Source organism: Halichoeres trimaculatus, unplaced genomic scaffold, assembly GCF_033239565.1.
Source record: "Halichoeres trimaculatus isolate MK-OKI-2021-1 unplaced genomic scaffold, fHalTri1.1 fHalTri1_scaffold_21, whole genome shotgun sequence".
In the NCBI taxonomy this organism is placed as follows: Eukaryota; Metazoa; Chordata; class Actinopteri; order Labriformes; family Labridae; genus Halichoeres; species Halichoeres trimaculatus.
Window position 1 is genome coordinate 13,784,659 of NW_027437199.1, and position 22,381 is coordinate 13,807,039.

Genomic DNA, 22,381 nt, shown 5'->3' on the forward strand with positions numbered 1-22,381 from the left:
ATGATTTTTTTGAGCAGCTCTGAGAAATATTTGCTTAACTTACGCTCCAAGCTGTGATGGTGTTAGACAGATGGGAAGGAGGAACAAGCTCAGAAAAGACAGACAGAAGAAACCATTGTTTAGACAAGTAAGGGTTTCTTTACTTTCAAGCTATGGGAAGTTAAGGAGTCTGGACTTTTTGATGACAGGCATCTATTATACAGAACACTACGCTGAGATATGACCCTACTGAGTCATAGCAGCATGCTAAAGATGAATCTTGCCCTATATTAGACAAGACGTTTTAGGAAACATTATGGAGTCCAGTTTTGCATTTTGATTACTGATTTGGAAAAGATTGTATCTAGGAGTTTTTTTTGTGAACCTTTCACTGCACATTAGCAAATTAATAAAGGGAATTGTATCTACAGTATGTTACACAGAAGATTACTGTTTCCTTTTATCTCTTGACCATGTGGATTAAATATTTAACAAACCTATGGTTTGTATTCGTGGGTGAATCAAGCAAGGCTGCTATCATCATCTCATTTTTGCAAATCTCACTTAATGTGTTTTATTTTGTCTTTGAACAATTAACTCTCCCAACACTTAATCTCTCACAAATTCAATTTAGTTTAATTGTTCTAAAAACAGAGAAACAAAACAGAGGATTGTAAAAAATGATTGTCTTTTATCTTGATTCTGCAACATCACAAAAGAAGAATAAGAATAAACCCTTGATTGCACATTACTGTTTACTCCTCCTTAAGTCTATTTGTATGGGGAAAGTGTAGCTAAGTAGAGTAAGTAATTAGCAAAGATACATCTGCAATCCCTGAGCAGGAAGCAGGCACATCTCAAAAAATGGTACAAATGCTACATTATTCAGCTACACACTGATCAATACAAGTACATGGGTATCTTCACAGTGGAAGGATAGTCCCTGAATGTCACTCTTGAGTATCACTCAAGGGGCAACATCTAATCAGTAAAAATGAAGCCTACGCTGAAGAATCTGCTTGAGTCTGGCTGCAGACATACCATAAGTCACATACACACCCAGCCTAAAAATACTTTTACAGCGTTAAAAAGCATATTTACAGCCTGGTTCAAAAAACAGCTTGGGTCTAAAACGCTGATTTCACTATCAGCACACACTGTACGGTGAGGGAATTTTTTTCTAACTCTGCGGTTGAGAAGTTATTAGGATTGTTTGATTGTCCAATCAGAGACACAGCTCATTTCAAGTATCAGGATAAGACGGGTGATGTCCCGGAAGCTACGTCCATGTTTTATACAATCTACGGTACTACGGCACTGTGCATCTATGTTAGAGGACACTATGTGGACAGACAATCACAAGGAGTAGAAAAAAAGCAAAGGATTAAGGTACGAGAGGGAGACCTACTTGTCTGTCGCTCTTCTCCTCAATGTGTCCAATGACCTTATAGTCACCCTGAGGAGAGAAGAGGGAGATGAGCAGAGCACAAAAATCACACAAACTTTAAAGGACAGACTCTTTTCCAGACAAGTTATAAAGAATAACAGACATTCAAACATCCAGACTGAAAATGTGCTCGGTATATTCAGACACAAGCTGTCAGAAAATATTAAAAACAATCAGAAGAAAAAAATGACATATGGCATTGCTTTATATTCTTCTTATCTTTTTTTTTTTTTTTTTTACCAGAATATGCACTGTCAACATTCTAACCAAGCCAGGAAGAACTATTGTTATATCAATGTCATCTGCAGACAATAAAGGACCATCCACCATATTTTTGGTCACACAGCTGCATGAGTGCATTGGAGTAACTTTCATTTTTCATAATCCAACTGAACATTGTAAATTGGCAATAGTGGCAGCTCTCAAACTTACATCATGAAGAGGGAAGGCAGAGTCATACACGCCGTTAGCTATCAACGAGCTGATGCCTGGAAGAGAGAAAAAGAAAGATCACATGTGAACCTCAGAAAACTCTCTTTGTGTATGGAACACAAAAGTGTGTGCACCTTGATTTTGAAATGCATCATTTCAATCCCACATTTCACTTTTTGAACTCAGACTTAAATTATGTCTAGTGTGTATGGTTTTTGTATATTTCCATGTAGAAAGTGATGGTGTGAGCAGCTCCCTCCTGCATTCAAGTGATCTATTAACTTAATGGGGTCGCTGATTGCCATCCAGTGACTACTTGTGCTATGAAACTAATAACTAAGCTCACATATTCTCCCATCCAAACCCATAAATGCTCCCTCCACCAGCAAGAGATAACCACAGCTCCCAGTGGGCCCTGCTTCAATCTTGGCCTGACCCAGGAAGTATGACCCACTTGTAGAGGGGATGGAGGAGGGCAGCAGGGAGTGGGCTGTGGAGCTGTGTGTGTGTGTATGTGTGTGTAAGTGTGAGATCCTGAACATCAATATGAAGAGAAAGAGAAATAGAGGTTAAATAGATGCAAGTCTATTTTCTGTTTCCCTCGTCCCCTACAGCTCCATTACTACCCGCTGGCTGAGACCTTCTGCTGTGATTGGGACGCCAATATGGCATATGGAGGACACTGGAAATGAAACGTGTGTCACTGATATCTGCATGTCATTAAACTCCACTGATGTACCACAAAACCACCGAGGTACGAACCAATAACCCAAATGCAGGGTGTGCTGGGTGACGCAGTCAAGAAATCTCAACGGCTAACGGACATCAGTGGAGGAAGAGGCAATGAGTTCACCTAAATGATGGCATAATGTTAACTCCTTGGCTCTATACATCTCAAGCCAAGCTCCTGAAAAGTAAAATAGGAAGCCAGCTACTTTGTAAATCAATAGAGATTGAGCTTGAAACAAAGGCTGAAATCAGCCTCTAAGTTTCCCATTTTGTGAAGCATTTGCCTGAGCTCTGTTGCGTCTTGAACACCTCTTGGTTATCTACTTCAAACATGTATTCAGCGCTTAAGAGAGCCACTCAAAGCAATATTTGGAGAAATAGGTTTCTGATGTCACATCACTCAACCAAAATCTTGGCTTTTGCAACGACACCCCTGAGACATATCAATTACACCCACCAGTTCCCCTGGAGCCTACCAAACAGTCAAGTCAGATCTGAGAGCTTCGGCATAATCTTTGAGTTCACCTGACAGCTGACTTCACCCTGTGGTGTTCTTCCAAAAAACGTTACACAATGTTTTCACTGCACCAGTAGTTCTCATCTCTTAAACTCAAGATAGGACAAGAATATTCGAGTTTTTACTCAAAAATTACACCACCAAATTCAATTTACCAACAACTGATTTTAAACTGAAGGGTTTCCTGTGATATAAATGTTCTTAAGACTTTTTATCAGGGAAATTTGGAGGAGTATTAAATTGTGTTGATTTAGTTCCTGTTACTTAGAAACAGAAGAAGTTAAACTTATTGTTTAGTTATTTTTACACCATTTTGGACTACATCTGCCAGATACTACAAAGCATCCAACTGTCACCAATTCAATCCCAGTCTATGTTAAAGTAAAGATTTAAACACAAAGGACGTCCAGGACTAGAAAGGCCAATTGTGTACAGTTTATAAATCCCAGACACAGTGCTGATGCAAATAAGTCATAAAGAATAACAGACATTCAAACTCAATATATTCAGACACGAGCTGTAAGAAAACACCAAAAACAGTCACAGGAGGAAAAAAAGACACATGGCATTGCTTTACCTTTATCTTTTTTTCCAGAGTATGCATTGTCAACATCCTAACCAAGTCAGGAAGAACCACTGATCAACAAGGAGCTCCTATTTATGCTTCCAGTTAACTTAAAATGAAAAAATATTAATGTCAGTAATCAATGCTTGTAAAGTCACCTGGTGCTCCCAGCACAGCTCCGAATCTCTAGCCAGACTCTTCTCCTCTGTTGTGCCCAAATGGTGGAATGAATTACCTAACTCTATACGATCCACAGAGTCCCTTCCTACTTCAAGAGATGTCTGAAAACTTAACTGTTCAGGGAACACTTAAGCCCTTAATCTGACCCTTCTCCTCTTTGTCCTCAGGAGTAGAATGAGTCAGAAGGTCTCAGACCAGCTCTTAGTGAATTTTTAGCACAATTTCTGAATGTTGTTGAAGGTTGAAGTATATTGTTGCAGCAATTGATTGTGGTTAGTTGGCTAGATTATTCCACATTACTCAAAGAAAAAAGATGATCCTGCACTTAATGACAGCACTTGCAGCCGAATTACTATAGCACTTTGTTGCACTACCTCGGTTTTCCTTGTGTTTAAATTATTGGTTGTACTGTACGTTGCTTTGAACAAAAGCATCTGCTAAATGAAACTGTAGAACTGTTGAATGTCCCCTAATGGACCGTTGGGTTTCCTCACCTATGGTTTGGCAGGTTCGTACACACACCGTCCTTCTCAGGATCTCGTATACCTGAGGGTGACATAGTTGATGTTAAACAGGAGATACATGCAGCACCTGGGACAATACAGCAACCATGGTTGGAAGTCTAAATGAAAACTTACTATCCTGCCCCGTGTGGCGTTGTCAAAGAAAGTGTCTTTTGACGTGATATTATATCTAGTGGAAAAAACAAGAAAGTAATTAAGTAACAATACATCACATTATTCTCCAACCATTCATTACTATAGACTGTGTAATAATATAACATAGTCCCCATGATGTCATCAATCTGTCTCTAAAGCAGACTCCATTGTCAGCAGTTGCCATACTGGAAAGGCTGAGTCAGACTAGCTTTGGCTGGGTTAGGATGGGGCTAAGAGGTTTAACCTCGTTTACCAACAGCTACAGTGAGAATGACTGTCAATTAAGTCAGCTGTTCCCTTAAATAACTCATAACTCTAACATTTTCAAAAGTTTTCCTTTGTTTAAATTGTTTTTCCATTGAATTTTTCATACACTGAAGACTGAGAGAGCCCTGGACAAAACTTCCTAAGCGTTGGTTAACGTACATGAAATGTAAATGACTGTCCACCAGTTTCTTCCAGCAAATTATTTGTTTTTCAAATGTGTGTATTTGTGTGTGTGCATGGGGTCTCACAGATGGAGTTTGTCCCTGGAGAAACAGTGTGAGAGGACTTTGTTACGATCATGTTCCTGATGAGGTACTTTGGGCTGGAAAGGCTGCTTCAGTTTCTTCCAAACTTTGATCATACTGGACCCGAACCCCTTTTCTTCTTTAAGCTCATAACTCTGAAAGAACATACAACAAATATGATTTTATTTCTGAAAGGGGTTGGGAGAAAATAACTCAAACACTGTTTGAGAGAGGAAAAAAACAACTTCATTGCTGTAAATATCTCTATGGAAATTAATAACACAATCACAGGCTTTCTGTCTCTTTTTTGCTAAGCTTATTTCTGTATGAATGGTATTCAAACCTTACATTTGACAGAAATGTAGCCGATAGCTGAAATATTTTCTGATTAAAAACCTCTATTTTTACTATGCTGTGTCTCTTTAATCACAGAAGTTACAGGAACACATTGACACATAACTGTTAAACATGAACACAACACGCTTTTGAGATCTCACCGTCTTTGTGGGCACTTTAATCTTGAGAAACTCAGCCTCCCGACACAGGACAGGCCAGGGTGCGTGGAGTCGAGTGAAGCTGGGGCCATGGGTCTTAAACTGGAAAACAACCAAAAAGAAAATATAAGACGCATATTTCAGTTGATTCTGATTAGTCCCTCCAGCTTTGTGGCCAGACTCTGTTGTTAATGTTTTAAACTTAGGTGTATGCCCAAGAACTGCAAATCTGCAGCCACTGCCTCTTTAAATTGATCCCCAAACAAGATACAGAACACTCACTCACATTCACTTCTGGGTCAAGCTTGGGGCTGGCTTTAACAGAGAGATGAGTGCTTTGATCGCTTTTTGTTTCCCTGTTTCTCGAGGACATCTATGTTTAGAGTGTCAACACCAGAGTGCTTCATTAAAAGTAATACTTCATGACCCACACTTTTATGTTTTGAAAATATATCACCAGATTGCTTGGCTGGAACCACCTTCTTACCAGACCATCTGTCAGGGCTGCTTTGCAATCCAATAAAGCCGACAGACTGTGTTTTAGCCACAGAGATCTCAGTGTGCTGCACTTGTCTGCAGTCAGAAGCTTCTCAGCTGCTTTTGTCTCAGACCTTGATACTGGCGTCTGGGTCTGGGACTCACAGCAGGCTGCACAGCCCTCAACAACAATACAGAGATCTGCTTCACAGTGAACCAGGCTGCCATTGGCCTGACCCACTGAAACACTTTGGCTAACCAGCTTTGCCAGCAGCTTACTGGTATTTATGAAAGATTGATGTAGCCTATGTGCCTACAGCAAAGCCTGGGTCTGTTTTCTTCTCTCTGCTGTTCCTGACACATTGGACAAATTTCTGTCCCTGTCGTCATTTCCACCAATCACATACAATGTATTTACTGTAATGATAACTAAAATCCTGGCTTGTCTAGCAGGGTCTGCTAATGAATCATGGTACAGCGCCCACGTTGTTATTATTATTTAATATTAAGATGCATTAGCAAAGTGTGATAATTTGCAGCACCAGCAGCATCAAAGGGTACATGATTAATTAATTGAACATCAGTGAACTGACAGCCCCCTTCTAGTCCCTTTAGTTGGCTAAGTAGTGACAATTCCACATAAATAAAAACACATTTTAATGGAAAGTTGAAATGATTAATTGATTAAATGGAGAAAAGTTAGCATAAAGCAACATTTAAAAAGTATGCCTCTTATAGTGAGCTATGATAGAGCTGGTTTTGGACTGGAGTGAGAGTGTAACCAGAAATGAAAGCAAGCGGAGACAGCAGGGGACGACAGCCAGGTAACCTTAGCCTCCTCCGACCCCCACCAGCTTCTGTGAGAGCAGGGGGAGTGACAAGAGAAAGGTGGCATGGCAAATGATGGAAACTTGAAACGGTTCCCTTTCTCCCCTCTCGACTCCTACTCTCCTGAGATCTTTCACTCCTCCATCCTCCCTCCCCTTCCTCCTCCTCCTCCTCCACGCATATATATTACTGTACCTTCTGCTGCTTGCTAGACACTGTTTCACTGACTGATTGACTGACTGGCCGACTCGCTAGCTGTCACTCTTACTCCTCTAATGTTTCATTATGTTCTCCCTCATGAACATCCACACTGTTCTCTTGAGTGCTGAGACATACTGCAGATCATAAAGCCACATAAATATTTCAACAATAATAAGGCTAAAAGCAATTATAAAGAATTGGTAGCATGGAGATATTATGTGAGACATTACATTTCAAGTTAAAATTCTTGATACTTTAATTTTGTGAATACAACCAGAAACCTGTTTCCCGATCTGCACTGAATATGTGGCTTTCTCTTATATAGGCAGTGCAGATTGGCCAGTAATATAAAGAATAATACAAAGAAATACTGCACAGAGGTAAAGATAGATCACTATACAGGTATGGGCTCAACAGCTTGTAAACCTTGGTTTAATACATTGTTTGCTTGTATCGTTTTATTACATTAACAATAAAAATTGAATAGCTGGTTTATGGGTGCATAAAATCGCACCAAGCTGTGACTTCAGGTGGAGGTGTTCTTCAAACTTTTACTTTAACCCACAGAAAACATTTCACCCATTTTTCCATGCATAGAGTTAAGGCTGGCTGTTAGCATCCCAGCACAGAGCTACACCATGCCAACATTAACTTTGCCAAACCCCTAATTATGCAAATATATGCATCTTATCCTTAATCAATACAGATTTCAAAATGATGTATTAGGACTCAGAGGAGATGGCGATGTCTTTTTTTTATAAATAGACTCTTTTTATGTTACGTTATTGTTTTTTCGTTGTTTTTTTTAGATATGTAAAAGTCCTTAATAATTTATTCTGGCCCCAGGGCTATCTTATGTATATTATAAGTTCACATGCAAGTTCTCATGCCAGCTTGTTCAGCTACAGTTTCTGCCTGATAAAGCACTGCTGCTGCTAGCCTGTTGACAAAATCATCAAAGAGCTGTCATGTCACACGAATTGTCATGTTTTTGCACTGGCTTTCAATCAAATTCAGAATTAGGGTTTTTTGTTTTTTTTTGGTAAGGTGAAGCCGACCTTTTGATTGCTTTGATCTCTCCGCCATTGTCTTGGAAGTTCTGCAGCTGACTAACAATGGTGATTGATGTAGGGCATGTTATGTGACGTAGACGTAAGGTCAAGACGCTCCGCGTAATGTAAAGAGTTGACAAGAGAGTCGTTACACATAAAGGCTAGAGACATCAATGGATCAAATCATTTCTAATAGATTCTTAACATAGACTGGTCATTAAAACCCTATCCTGAATCCTCCTTAAAACTCTTGTTATTGTGCACAGAGCACTGGATGGTCAGCTACTGAAGCTGTATACCTCCACCAGGACTCTGTGGTCCTCTGAGGAATTTGCTGGCTGTGCATCATATGAAGCTAAAAACTGAAGAAGACAGCGCTTTGAAAGTTAATGGTCCTAAACTTTGGAATTACCCCGCTGGATTAGATTTAAGACCCATCTATTTTAGATTACCCTTTGTTTAAACTGTCTATGTCTGCTTTTATTTGAGCTCTTTTTCTTTTATGTACCTCATTTTGACTTTTTAATCCTTTGTGATCCAGCACTTTGTGACCTCTGCTCTTAAAAGGCGTTCTTTAAAAACCTTTTCTTACTTAGTGTGTTCTGCATTACACTGTGTCTTTGCAGTGGTTATTGATGACCAATGAGCATGGACATCATCTGTGTGATCTAGTGACACAATGGCAGGGGTTTATTCTGCAGAAAAATAGAGGCCCACATGACAGTCTGTGTGAGGCTTCTTTGAACTACATGACACCACCTGTTCTTTTAAGCAAGAAATTGACAAAGAGGACTTTGCTTCAAAGAAAGTAATTGAGACGTCCATTTTACTGGTAGGTTGTGAACACTTTTAACTGTAACTTGATTCCAACGATGGGGGTAAATTTTGTTGGCCATGCAAATAAATTCAAGGAAACTATTTTATTCATGTCTAGTGTGAACAATATAAGATTAAAGGAGTTCAGTGTGTTGAATATATATATATATATATATATATATATATATATATATATATATATATATATATATATATATATAGTCAGTTTTATTTTGAATCACTGTAAAAAAGATCAGTAGATTTGGAGGGCTTTTGTTTATGCCCAGTAAATACATTCTGTTAGGCCAGAAAATGTATCTACAGCACAGAGGACAAGTACGGTATCAGCACAGTTTCAGTACAGCAATAATAAGTTGATTACAGCCCAGATAGCCATCATTTGATGAAGCCTAGAGATGTTAGAGAACATACTTACAAGGCAACAAAAGTTTTTTAAATTTGTTTTTTACTGGGTCTAAAGCAACGTTTGAAGTGCCTTTTACAAAACACTGTCTGCATGTTTGCGTTCTCTTTGTGTGTAACAGACAGTTTACTTTGCAAGGCCTGAATAACCCCTCTGAAATTCGTCTCTGTGACTCAGAGATGAACATTTGTGGAGTAGAAACCGACAGTCTTGACAGTGATGGTCTTGGTTACTCATTGTGATATCTGTACTGTCACAGCATAAAGAATTCAAGAAGAATTCATGATGTTAAAATCCTACAGCTGCTTCATTCTTTTACATTGGCATCTCTTACTGGCTCTCCACTTACTTGTACCCACCTTCCACCAACATCCATTATATTCCACCCACTTGCTCACATTTATTTCTCAGCTCTCTCGCCCCCTTTCCCTCCTCCTCTTCCTCCTTCCCTTCCTCTCACCCTCCTTCCCCTCCCATCTCTTCCTTTCTATCGCTCTATCAAAAAGCAGAGGATATAAATACCTTTCAGCCTGGAGAAGGTTAATTAGTAGAGGGATTTCCAATTAGCTCTTTATCTCAGTAGGGGGGGTAACTAGGACGCAGCCGGGGGCGTCTTTAGATGGAGAGGGTGGCATTGAGTATGAGAGGGTGATCGGTAGGGCGATAGGATAGCTCGATGGGGAGTGAAGTGTTGAGAGGGGAGAAAGAGTCATGAGGAGTGTGGAGGGTATGAAAGAAAAAGATAAAGAAACAACAGAAACAAAATGTTTATAATGAAAAGTCACATAAAGAGAATCACAGCATGAAAGGTGGTTATCAGCAAAAGCCATTGAACTAGGAACAAAGGGGGCTGACATTACAGACTCTCCATCACAGCTGCAGGTGGTCGGATGTTCGGATTAACCTGGATATCCTGCCTGCTAATATGCTGTACAGACTGCCTGCTCTAAACACACTTCAGCAGGTCATCTAAGTCACAAGTCACTAAAACCTGCTGCTGTTTATACCACGATAGTCCCTTCATAATTCATTTTCTAGGATCAGATACCTTGTCTTTCTTAACTTACAGCATTGTAAGCTTTTACTGTTTAAAAAGAATGACAAATACTAGAGCATGCAGATACAATTCAGTAATGAAAGTACAGCAAAACATAATAGTCATCAAGCCATACAGCGAGAAAAATCACCAAAACACCTTGACGAGCTGCATAACAAATAAATAGATGATACTGGAGAGTTGACTCAACTCACTTTGAGGGAGAAAAACTTGGTGTGTACGTCAGAGAGGAATAAAGAATGTTCATTTTACTTGATGCAAACAACTGCACAATGTGTTGTCATGTCATTTATCAAGACAAAGACTCTGAGTTAAATAAGAAATCCTCTGAAGTCCAGGGTCAGCACACAGGGCCACCCCATATGAGGTCATACACTATGTCCTAATAGAGACTTCTGCCTACATTGCTGCACATTTTAGGGAATGGCCTAAATTTTCTGATCAAAGCCTTTCCTTAATTGCACATTCAGCAGCCCACCACCTGTTGTAGAGCTGTATCATCAGTTTCCACAAATAATGAAGAGAAATAACGAGATAAATATCAAAGACCACCCCAGAGTACCTGTAAACGTCCAGGTCAGCAGGAAAATCACTTTTGTGTTTTCTCAGGTCTGCTACAATGTAGAATTGTTATTTATTGATATAGCCTGAGACAGTGTAAAGCCGTTAAACAAGAGTTCACTATTAGCTTTTTACCTCCACCAAGGAGATTATGTTTTTGGGAGAGTTTGTTTGTTTGTCTGTGAACAACATAACTCAAAAACAGATCTTAATGAAATTTTTAGGAAATGTTCAAAATAGGATAAGGAAGAAGTGATTACAATTCTGAGGTGATCCGGATTACCATCTGGATCAAAGACTTTTTTAAAGGATTCTTTATCATTGTGAGATGGGTAGGGCTGTTTTCACCATTTGTGTGTATAACTCCAGATTGCTTCAGATTGCTTTGCTAAACAACACAAGACAAGGTCACCATAATTTCTGACACATGTAAAAGTACAATCCAGATCCTGGCAATATTCTGGATACTAAGATCCAGATAATGAAATATGCACTGGGTTAGGGGTGCACCAATCACAATTTTCTGGCCAATCACAGATCACCAAGCTTTAAAAAGCCCGACCTGCTGATACCGATTTGGGCCAATACTGATCTTTATTTTTTATCACTGACAGCATATACCTTCAATGTTCCAATCTTATTTTAATGAAAATCATCGAACAATACCTGTGAAACAATGAAATGTATATGTTTTAACTTAAACAACCAATAAAGTGTCCTGAGTTTCAGGCCTCAGAGCAAAACGCAACAATGGCTGGCTGTCCCACCTTCCCGGAGGTATATAAGATCAGTTTCATTTGTAACGATGCGCCAATCGCCGATCCCCCAAAATTAAGGAAATCAGCAGTTTTCAACACTGTCAGGTCACAAATTATTGTACAAACCTGCAACTAACACCAAATTGTAGCAAACAGTCTGCTGAAAGAGAGAATAACATTAAAGTAGTACTAAAGTGTTGCGTGAGAATCACAATATGCTTGGTGAAGGTCTGTGCTCTCTGAGTGCTTTTCTAGTTTTCATCTGTGGTCTTCAGACAGGAAAAAAGAGTCAGTGCCTCTCTTAGAAAAAATAATGCAACAAACAAACAGTTGCACAATAATAATGAAGTGCCATAAAACTATGATTTTTTATATTTCCAGCAAGTATCCATCCATCCTGTTTTAGCCTACTTTGGTAAAATGCATGAAAACAGTCCTTTTGGCCGATTGAGCACAGACACATGGAGCGGGATACCCAGTTGGTGTCTTGCCAGTTTTCTCCTCAGTTTCCATGGATTCCCTACATGGGTTCGCCCTGATATGTTGCTGAAGGGCCCTTGATGGGTTCCAAACACTGACAATGTGGGAAGACTATAACCCACTTGGAATCCATCTGGTGCTTATATTTCAATCCAAATGGTTTGCCTGTTTGTAGCTCATGTGTGTGGCCGTCTTACTGGGTCGGCCCACTCCACCTGTTGCAGCCAATGAAAGCGTGAATCTCATATGTTAGTTTGAGAAAGGCAAAAACAAAAACTTACTCTGTGATCAATCAGTTTGATCTTTATTCTATCATAAGGGTAAATGTAGACAAAATACAAATTTCACTATTTGCATGCCTCAAGATGATCACAGGAAATTATGACCCTAGGGGTGGAAGAGGGAGTCTTTGCTTGGATACATAGTTAATGGAGTTAATGGAGTTAATTCCCAGCTGTTCTAATTTCTGATTGCTAAGAAACTTCATGACAACAGAATTAAATTCTCAACGACAAAATAAGAAACCAGTAATCCCACAAGTGATATCAAATCAAGTTGTGGTGTCTGGTTTATTCACTGGCATGGAGGGGGATGATGGGATGCCAGGACTAACTGTTAAGCCTCCCCTAACTTAACGAAAAACCACTTAAAGAGGGTACCCACTTGATAACCCCAGTGATGAACTGGCTCCTGCTGTCGATTTGTCTTCAAACTTTGGGCTTTTGGGACCTGAGGAGTTTTGTAGGCTTTTAAATTTAGCACTGAAGGAAGTAGTGAGGTGAGTTTCTTCACTGAGTGCTCACCTTTTCTTAAAGCGCAAGTGCCTTGTATTTAGCTCCACTTTTACAATTCACCTCCTGTCTCCTATTGACATGTAAAAGAAAAATAAATCAGTTTAAAATCAACTACATCTTAACATAAATATTTTGCATTTACTTGTTTGCATCTTAACTTGATACCTGGTAGTAAGTGGGATAATGTATAGTGAACAGGTGGTAATGACAATATGAATCCCTGCAGAGTGACACACCACTCCTTGGACCCCTTCGCATCAGGGTCTTGGTCTCTCTGAAGGGATTCCAGTTTGCATAACCACCTGTTCACTATACATGATCCCCTTTTTATCAGATGTATTTTTGCTACACTGGACAGAAATTCTTTGATTACTCCAGAGGCTACATCATAGCCTAGCAATATTCAAACAAACGAGGACTTCTTTTGAATTAATTTTGCAATCATAATTGCCTTTATTATCTCAGTTATTGGATGCAGTTAAAGTGATTTTTTAATCATCATGGCTGCACTTTGGATTCTTCACAGCTTGTGATAATTGTATGAAATACTTCTTTCTCCAATAAATAGGTGGGCACATTTAGTCAGCATCATATCGTGATTTAATTTTCTCTGCTAAGAAGTGACGCTGCAGGCTCTGAGCAGAGAAGTGTTGTACAAAAGGTACGTGCTGTCCTGATGCCTGTTGAGTGGTGTGTGAATCTTACCAAACAGTTAATCCAGCTCATTCTGTTCCCCAAATCCCCACAGGCTGAACACTTCAAAGGCCTCGGCTGCACCTCCTCAAATTAACATCTTGTTCTGATTTAATTAAAAGCGTTCTGTAAGAGGATGTCCCTCAGAGATCAAAAGGTCAGCTCAATAATCCTTAGACACAGTCAACAAGTTTGACATTTGAGCCACCTTTTTTTCTGCAGCACCTAATTAATCTGAGGGCCTGGCAGGTTGGACACAAGAATGAGAATTAAGGTCAACTCAATGCTCACCACAACAGAAAGAAACAAGAGCAGAGTCAAAACAGAGATGTTCACAATTAATTATATAATATTTAAAACATATTTAATTTGTTTTTCGTGGTCTGGATTATTTTTCTGAAGGTATTATCTTCAGTAATCAGGTTATGCAACAAAACCACAAACACATGGCAAACATTTCATGCCCCCATGAACCAAAAGGTTAAAAGTTAATGCTTTGTGTCTGTGATGTAAGCTCATTTATTCCATCAGTCTGATGCTGATATGTTCCTTTGACGGCCGCTACATGAACTCAGTTCATCTAAAACACATTTTATCAAACAAGTTTTGTTAGCTAAGCTAAATCATTTTTTGGTCTCATGTGGTTTATACAATGCCTCAGCAAAAAACTATGTAGTGCTTCTAACACTTCTATCTTGACATGAGAACTGCTGTAGTGTCTGGTTTGACATATTTCCGCCTTAAAATAGCACAAAAGAACAGCGTTAGCTGAGATTGAAATGCAAGTCAAAGCTTTCAAGGCATCAGTAAGCACTCTTTATCACTAAGTTCTTCATGTATCTAAAGATGAATAAAAACTATGTTTGTTTTGTCTAGTCTGAAACACTCTGATGCTGAAAACTGATTCACAATAGGATGTGCTTTGTCAATGAAACTTAAACTAAAGTAAATACATATTATAACTCTTTGTTTCTTTGAGATTCTAGCAGAGCAGCAGCCATATTTAGCTCAGCTTGTTTTTGGATGAAGATTTGACTGTTGTGCTGAGCCAGGCCGTACAGCAATGATAGTAAATGTGAATATAACTAGAAAAGCACTCAGAGAGCCCAGACCTCGGCAAGCATATTGTGATTGAACACTTTGGTCCTACTTTAATGTTATACTCCCTTTCAGCAGACTGACTGCAACAATTTGGTGTTTCTCACAGGTTTGTACAATAGTTTGTTACCTGACAGTGTAGAAAATTATGATGACCCAGTATATATTTCATATTCTGGAATTTAGTATCCAGAATATTGCCAGGATCTGGATCATACGTTTACATCCATCAGAAATTATGGTGACCTTGTCTTGTATTGTTTTGCAAAGCAATCTGAACATTTATTGTGGAGTTATATACAAATATGGTGAAAACGGCCCTATCTCACAATGATACAGAATCCTTTAAAAACATCCTGGATCCAGATGGTGATCCAGATCACCTCCAAAATTCAATCACTTATTTCTTATCCCATTTTGGACATTTCTTGAAAATTCCATCAAGATCTGTTTGTTACTTTTTGAGTTATGTTGTTTACAGACAAACAAACAGACAATCTCTCCCAAAAACACAACCTCCTTGGAAGAATAAATAATAAAAAAGGTTGTAGGTTGTAGTAGTAAGCAGGTAAGGTTTGGGAAAAACAACTGGTCACTGACTCCACTGGAAGCGTTCCAACACAAAGACTGCTGGAGCAGTAGATTCAAACACCAGTCTTCCAGTTGAGGCGCTCTACCACTGAACCATAACCACCTGTTACCTGTAGGACAGAAAATGGCAACAAACATCTGGAATCTGTCACAGATTACAGTGATTATCAATGTACTCTGTCTCTGTCAGAACCTCCTACAACCACATCTACCTGCAATCAGACAGAATGAATGTAATTATGCTTGTGAGTCATTTGGTAAGACCGCCTGTGACTACATTCAAATGAAGGAGATTGAAATGCTGCTCTCAGGTGCAGATTCGATCTTCCCCGCCATCAATGAGATGAGATAAGGAGCTATCAGTCAGTCAGTTAATCTCATCCTGGCTTAGGCTCCATGGCCACATTGTCAACAATCTGATTAATACTAGCCTGCAGGCCGCACACACAGCCAGCTGGCTACAGGCCAACACACACACATGTGCACACAGTGACATGCGTAAGCAACACATGCACACATACCTAACCCTAATACTGTGCATTCAAGCATCACTGTAATAAATGTGCCACACTGTTCGAGGATGATCTGTTTTGCTGATAACAACATTAAGGTAAACAATTTTTTATCAGAGTACTTTGAGCAAGGAAAAACACTGTGGTTCTTCTCAACCAGTTTAACCAGAAGTATTATATTAAAAAATGAATGAATTTCATCATCATTTTGACATAATTTGATCAGCGTAACTTGCTGTTAGCACAGTTTCTGAAGAATTCAACAGTCTTTCCAGTTTTCTGTGCATTTCAACAAAGCAACTCACTCAAATTCACCTCAATCAGCATGCAAGGGTGTTCAAATATCCTATTTTTTCAAACACAACTGTGATTTCCAACTCAACTCAACTCTTAAAAAAGTATTCAGGTAAATTAAATTTAGTTATGCCAGCATGTTTGCTTAGTGTGGCTTACATTTGCAGAGCTTGCCTTGAGTGGTCCGAAGGTTAACGTCTGTGTACCTGAGTACTCAGTTTGAATTAACCAGACACAGACAATGCCAAATTTCCATTCATTTATTTTAATTTTCTTAATTCAAAACCCTGAACTGCATCATGCTACAAGCTACCATCTGCCATCTATGCTTAATTACAACCAGACAGTTGAGCATTACACCATTTTGGTCGTCCTCAGTTAACAGACCAACATCTTTGGCCTGTGGCAGAGGGCAGCGCTACAATTTTGACTCAACATGTGAACAGTAATTATGGCCTAAATTCATAACAAATATCAAAAAACTTGTTTAACTGGCCAGTAACTCTTGTGGCAGCTATTGAGGTGGTTTTTATCTGACTTTAAGCATGCATCCCCAATACCATCAAATCGTTATTTACAAATTAAAATTATTTTCTGTTAGTAGGAAAGAGTAGTTTGTTTTTTTGTAATTACACTCCTACATTGAACATTTTGTAATACTCTCGCAAAACCCCTTTTTCAATTTTTACCTCTGCCAAGAAGGTTATGTTTATGGGAGAGTTCGTCTGTTTTTTGTCTTTGAACAACATAACTCAAAAAGTTACAAGCGGATCTTAATGAAGTTTTCAGGAAATGTTCAAAATGGAATAAGGAAGAAGTGATCAAATTTTGGAGGTGATTCAGATCACCATCTGGATCCAGGATTGGGCCGTTTTCACCATATGTGTATGTAACACCATGATAAATGGTCGGATTGCTTTGCAAAACTATACAAGACAAGGTCACCATAATTTCTGACAGATGTAAAAGTACCATCCAGATCCTGGCAACATTCTGGATACTAAGATCAGGAATATGAAATATTTTCTGGGTCATTAATAAAATTATTTTCAACACTGTCAGGTAACAAATTATGGTACAAACCTGCAACTAACACCAAATTGTAGCAGACAGTCTGCTGAAAGGGAGTATAACATTAAAGTAGGACTAAAGTGTTACATGAGAATCTCTATATGCTTGGCAGAGATCTGCGCTTTCTGAGTGCTTCTCTATTTCTTTTTTGGTCTTTTTTTGTGTTTTTTTTTTTGTATTTTTCTATTAGAATGTTTGAATTTGAACTCAGACTTAGGTCCAACAATTAGGAACACCCTGAATAAAAGTGACAACTATTCATGACACTGAAGCAAAAGATCTGTTTTCGTGTGAATTAATATATTGACTACCACACACTGAGATGACTTTACTCTTTCCTCAGGTTCATCCACACAACTCGCAAAATGTGTTGTTCACTCAGAAGAAAAATAAAGGGGGGGAAGACATCAAGTGCAGCAGCCAATTTGTTGTTATCCTTATGCCTGTTCCTGCAACTGACCAGCATCTGAGTATGAAAGTTGGGCGTGCATGGAGAGTTCTTCTCACTTGTAGATATTGTTCCATCTTTTGAAAAACTGCTTTCAGCACGCCAAAATTAGACAATGCCTCTAAATGGCTGAAGTGATCTCTGCACTTAAACTAAAAGCCAGCTTATTAGAATCGATACATTATGCAAAAGATAGTAAGCAAGTGTATCAAACTTGTGAGCAACAATTTTATTTTCATTCCTCTAAGTGTGGCAGCCAAAGAGCAGCAGCAGTTTACTTGGTAAAAAAAAAACAACTTTAACAATAATTAATTACATTTTTACAACTATGTGGCAGTGAGCCTCCAGTCCCACCAAAAGAACACAAAGAACACAGACGGTGAGTTCTGCCAAATGCCTACTGCATCCACACCTACACACACACACCCACACCTACACACACACATTCACACATACAACAGGTTGGAAGCCCACATAAATACTGGTTGCTCTATTACAGAGGGTGGGCACGTGACGACACAACAAGCGGAAGTCACTGCAGTTATGCCCACTGACTGGCAGAAAGAGGGAGATGAATGGTAGCCTTGGCTTAAATACCGTCTAAACTTGAGAAAAATATTTTTAAAAATTGGGAAGAGCTGTTCTGCGAGTGATTGTTCAAAGAGGTTTGAAAAGCAATTGGTGCTATTTTTACAGGCAACCAAAGCCAAAGAAAAGAGGAGCAGATGGATCGCTGCATTTCACAGACAAATGGAACTACAATGTTTGTAAAGCAAGACTGACAAATAAAAGTGATATTCAACAAAACCCTCAAAAGTTTCTTTACTGAAAAGTATTTACAATTTGCTAATATCTCACTTTCCGACCTTAAACATAAAAACAGTGTGGGGGAAATAGCCCCAAGAAAAAAAAAGATAAACTGCTCTTTTGAGTGAGACAAACGTAAAAGGTAGCAGTTGATGAGCAGTAGTCAGCAGTTTGAGGCTTTTTAAAAGTGTTCAGTAGTTCCCTGAACTGTGGGACTTTAAGTGGAACTTGTCAGAGGGTGCGTGTTGTTAGGAGGTGAAGAAGGACGATACGAGCCAGGGGCGGGATCTTGGAACACGGAGGGGAGGGGTGAGTGAGGCTGCGTTTTTCAAATGTGTCTCATCAGCCAAACTGGGTTTCAGATCGTAGACCATAGCTTTAAGTGAAGGCTTTGCATTGTATAATTTTGCAGTTTGAAATCAGGCACACATAAATGACAGGCTGCGCGATTTCTGGCTACATGTCAGTGTTTGTGGATCACTTGTTCTTTGGTAGCTTGTTTGAACTTGAACTAATGTTGAGTCCATTTGTCCTTCATTTGATGTCATATTCAACACTTTTTCCAGTATTGCTGTGTTTACTGAGGTTTTTTCTGCCACTCAGTCTGAGAGGGGCGCGCCCCGGAGGGGAAGTGACGTAAACACATACCCTCTTTACTCCATCACATTGAAGCAATTTGTACATGTCAAAATAAAATTACCCGTTTCAGGCTAAATGGGTAAATCGATACAAAGAGGTCAGCACAGCAGCTGTGTTGGCTACAGTGACTACAATTAAAGTCTACCAGCCCACATCAAAAGCATAAGATCTCTTCTTCAAAGTAGGCACGATCTCAGCCACAAAGATATGACATCTGAAGTTACTGAAGCACAAATTCAGTTGTTGAGTGACAAAAGAAAATGTGACTCAAAATCAAGATGTTTGGTAGAAATGACACAATCTAACTGTGATAATGAAGTTTCAGTAGATCATAATTACAGCACTTAACTGAGACCACACCATACTCCTGTTACATAAGAGTAAGCACAAGCGTGTTGTAAAAAAATAACTTTAAATGTTTTTGGGCACAAATGTCCCCTGTTTACTTTTTTCTTTCCTGGTCATGTAAGCTAACATGCGTCATATACATTGACCATGCTCAAATACACCAGTATTTACAGTTTCCATAGTATTAATATGAATCCACACTATTGGCAGTGCAAATGTTGTGGGTTTAAGATGTTTTTTTCTTTTTTTTCGTCTTCAGCCAAGTGTTTCTAGAAGACAGAACAAGGCTGAATGACTCATCAGACTTCATTTTTTTTCTACTGCTCAGGTTTTGCAGGTTTGGTGTCTCTTGGACCAAGTTCCAAATCTTCATGTGTTGCCCTGGATACAAGATGTTTCTGACACAGAACTGTGCCACTAAGAGACTATTTTTTCCTCTGGTTCAGTGGTTTTTCATCCTTGTCGTTTGTCTTTTCAACTTAATTTGGTGTTTTCAATAGTTTCAGTCCAACCTATATGAAATAATCTCATCTTGGACCATTCCCTTTACATGCTTAACACTGTGTTGGCTTTTTGTTGTATTTTTGCATCTAGAAATATGGACAGGTGGTCCATGGGACCCTGGGTTAGGGTTCCCTACCTTTCATCTTTATTCAGAGATCAAGGTAACACATCAGCAGCAGGACATAAACTATCAATGTTGTTAACCTGTTTTTAATTGTCATAAGGATGCTTCAACACATCTCTCAGGAGAGCACATACATTCAATGAGAAGATTCATCTGTTCATTATCACTGTCAATATCTTGAACTTTCTACATCAAGTCGTCTAGGTGCAAAAGTTTACACTTGTTGTAAAATCCCAGACAACATGTCGGCAAAGTTGTGGTCTGTCACTCAAATGCAACAAAGTGAGGTCAAACAAGCATTTAAAACTCCTGTAGCAACACACATTCGGTAACTCATGATTACTTCAGCAGCACAGACACAATCCTTAGTACACACTGTGACAGGTAAGGCACAGATTAAATGTCAAATGTATTTCCATCACGTAAATTCTTCTTCTGACACTGCTAAAAACGCAGTGTAAAAAAAATCTGTGTTTACACTGATACATAAGCATGCCAGGCCTGTAGGTGGCGCTATAACTGTCTTGTCCAGAAGGCACTTTTGGTAGATCTCCACCAAAGTAGTGCTGAGCCAATCATCTGGTGTATCGTGGACTAATAAGTGCAAAAGTGGAGCAATAGATGCACATTTTGTTGAAAGACATTCAGCAGATACAGTAGGCTGAGCAGCAAAGGCGCAACACGGTAATTCGTGACGATTGTAACAATGGTACTGTTGTCCTGTTGTATGCGCTCGTACAGAGCGGGGTGTGACGTCAGCAATTCCACTGAAAACGCTGGCTCACTGTTCACACAGCAACAGTGTCGGCAGCGTTTTAGAAAAATCCCACTCTGGAGGCCGTTTTCAAAAGTATGCATTTTAGGTTAGCTGAGACACCTTTCCCCCGTGTAAATGCGAGGCTGAAACAGTACCAAACTTTTGCGTTTTGCCCCAAAACCGTTGTCGTGTAAACAGCTCCTAAATCAATTAATCATAAGAAAAATGAAAAATACTCGCTAATTTTGCCGGCCTCAGTATATCGCCATGTGCGTGCGTGTTTGTTTTCCTCGTCTCTTGCCTTTAAAATAGGCTGGATGTCAAGAGTCAGCTGGGCAGGTTTGTTTCATAGCAGAATAAACAGAGTGAACCCTCTTGCCAGACATCCAAAATCTTTGTCTCCTTGGGGACGTGGGGCCGCTAGCATCAGGCTAATGTAAACACACAGAGTGCAGCAAGTGAGCCTCGAGAGCTGGTGAGGGGCAGCGCAGGTTAACATAATTGAAATTAAGAGGAAAACAAATGTACAAATATTTCTGCTTCAAACCAAATGAGCAAGGTGAGCCCGTCAACACAGACGAGCACTTACACACTAAGTGTGCAGCAACAAAAAAAGGCAACACAACAAACTCACATGCCCACCTAAAACACGACCACTCAGCCCAATCACAATAGTAAAAAATACTCATGAGAAACAAAATTTTAAAGCATTTGAAAGGGTGTATTGCAATATTATAATATATTGTTTTATTATTAGTGGTTAATTTGGTCTTAAAATAGTATTTTCAATAATATCGTTTATTTTTAACAATTGTCGTCCAGCGAAATTTCTTATCAGCCCAGGCCTTTAGACATCTGATCGTATACCATCATTGTCTCTGAACACTGTTATTTAACAGCATTGCAGTACTGTTTTTTATTTTGTCTGACAGTGTACGGATGATTAGGAGATGCAGAAAAAGCAGTACATAACCTTTGACGTGAATTAAAAAGACACCTTTCAGCGTTTAATGGAAACCTCCACATGACACTTGGCTCATGCTGGTGTAACAGCCACCTATACCCCTAGCAACACATCAAGTCTCACCCACGGCTTTCGACAATCTAAGCCTGGTTCCTATGCAGCCGCTCACCTTAAATAGACCAAGACAGAGTTACATCAGAGTCTTTGTCCAGGTTTAACTTTGGAGTTCTGTTGCAACAAGCTACGTTCAGAATATAACATAAAAACTTCATGAAATAGTTCTTCAAGAATTCTCTGGATTGTTTACCTAATTCAAAAGACAATCCAAATGATCTAACATCTTTTCTCACTTACACACTAAGGTACATTTATACACAGTGATCTAAAGAAAATATTGACCTGGCTCTGCAATCTCCACAGCTCTCCCAAACATTTAGGAGTCTTTCAGCTCACTGTTTTGCTTTTATGGTCTTCAGCCTCACTATTCGTGTGCACTCTCATTAATGTCATCAATGTTGGCCCCAGCAGTTACACACAGCTGTTTCCTGCAGCTGACAGACCGACTGATT

The 22,381-nt window shown here is 39.2% G+C and overlaps 1 protein-coding gene across 1 annotated transcript in view; it reads right to left on the bottom strand.

The window, feature by feature from the left end:
- ano2b (anoctamin 2b) overlaps window positions 1-22,381 on the bottom strand; it is a 78,335-nt gene that overhangs the window by 50,440 nt on the left and 5,514 nt on the right. Inside the window, exons 3-8 of the mRNA XM_074697765.1 lie at window positions 5,518-5,616; window positions 5,024-5,175; window positions 4,488-4,542; window positions 4,344-4,395; window positions 1,859-1,914; window positions 1,388-1,435 (exon numbers count right to left, since the gene is read on the bottom strand). Coding sequence (XP_074553866.1) covers window positions 1,388-1,435; window positions 1,859-1,914; window positions 4,344-4,395; window positions 4,488-4,542; window positions 5,024-5,175; window positions 5,518-5,616 — 462 coding nt within the window. The remainder of the gene's footprint in view (window positions 1-1,387; window positions 1,436-1,858; window positions 1,915-4,343; window positions 4,396-4,487; window positions 4,543-5,023; window positions 5,176-5,517; window positions 5,617-22,381) is intronic.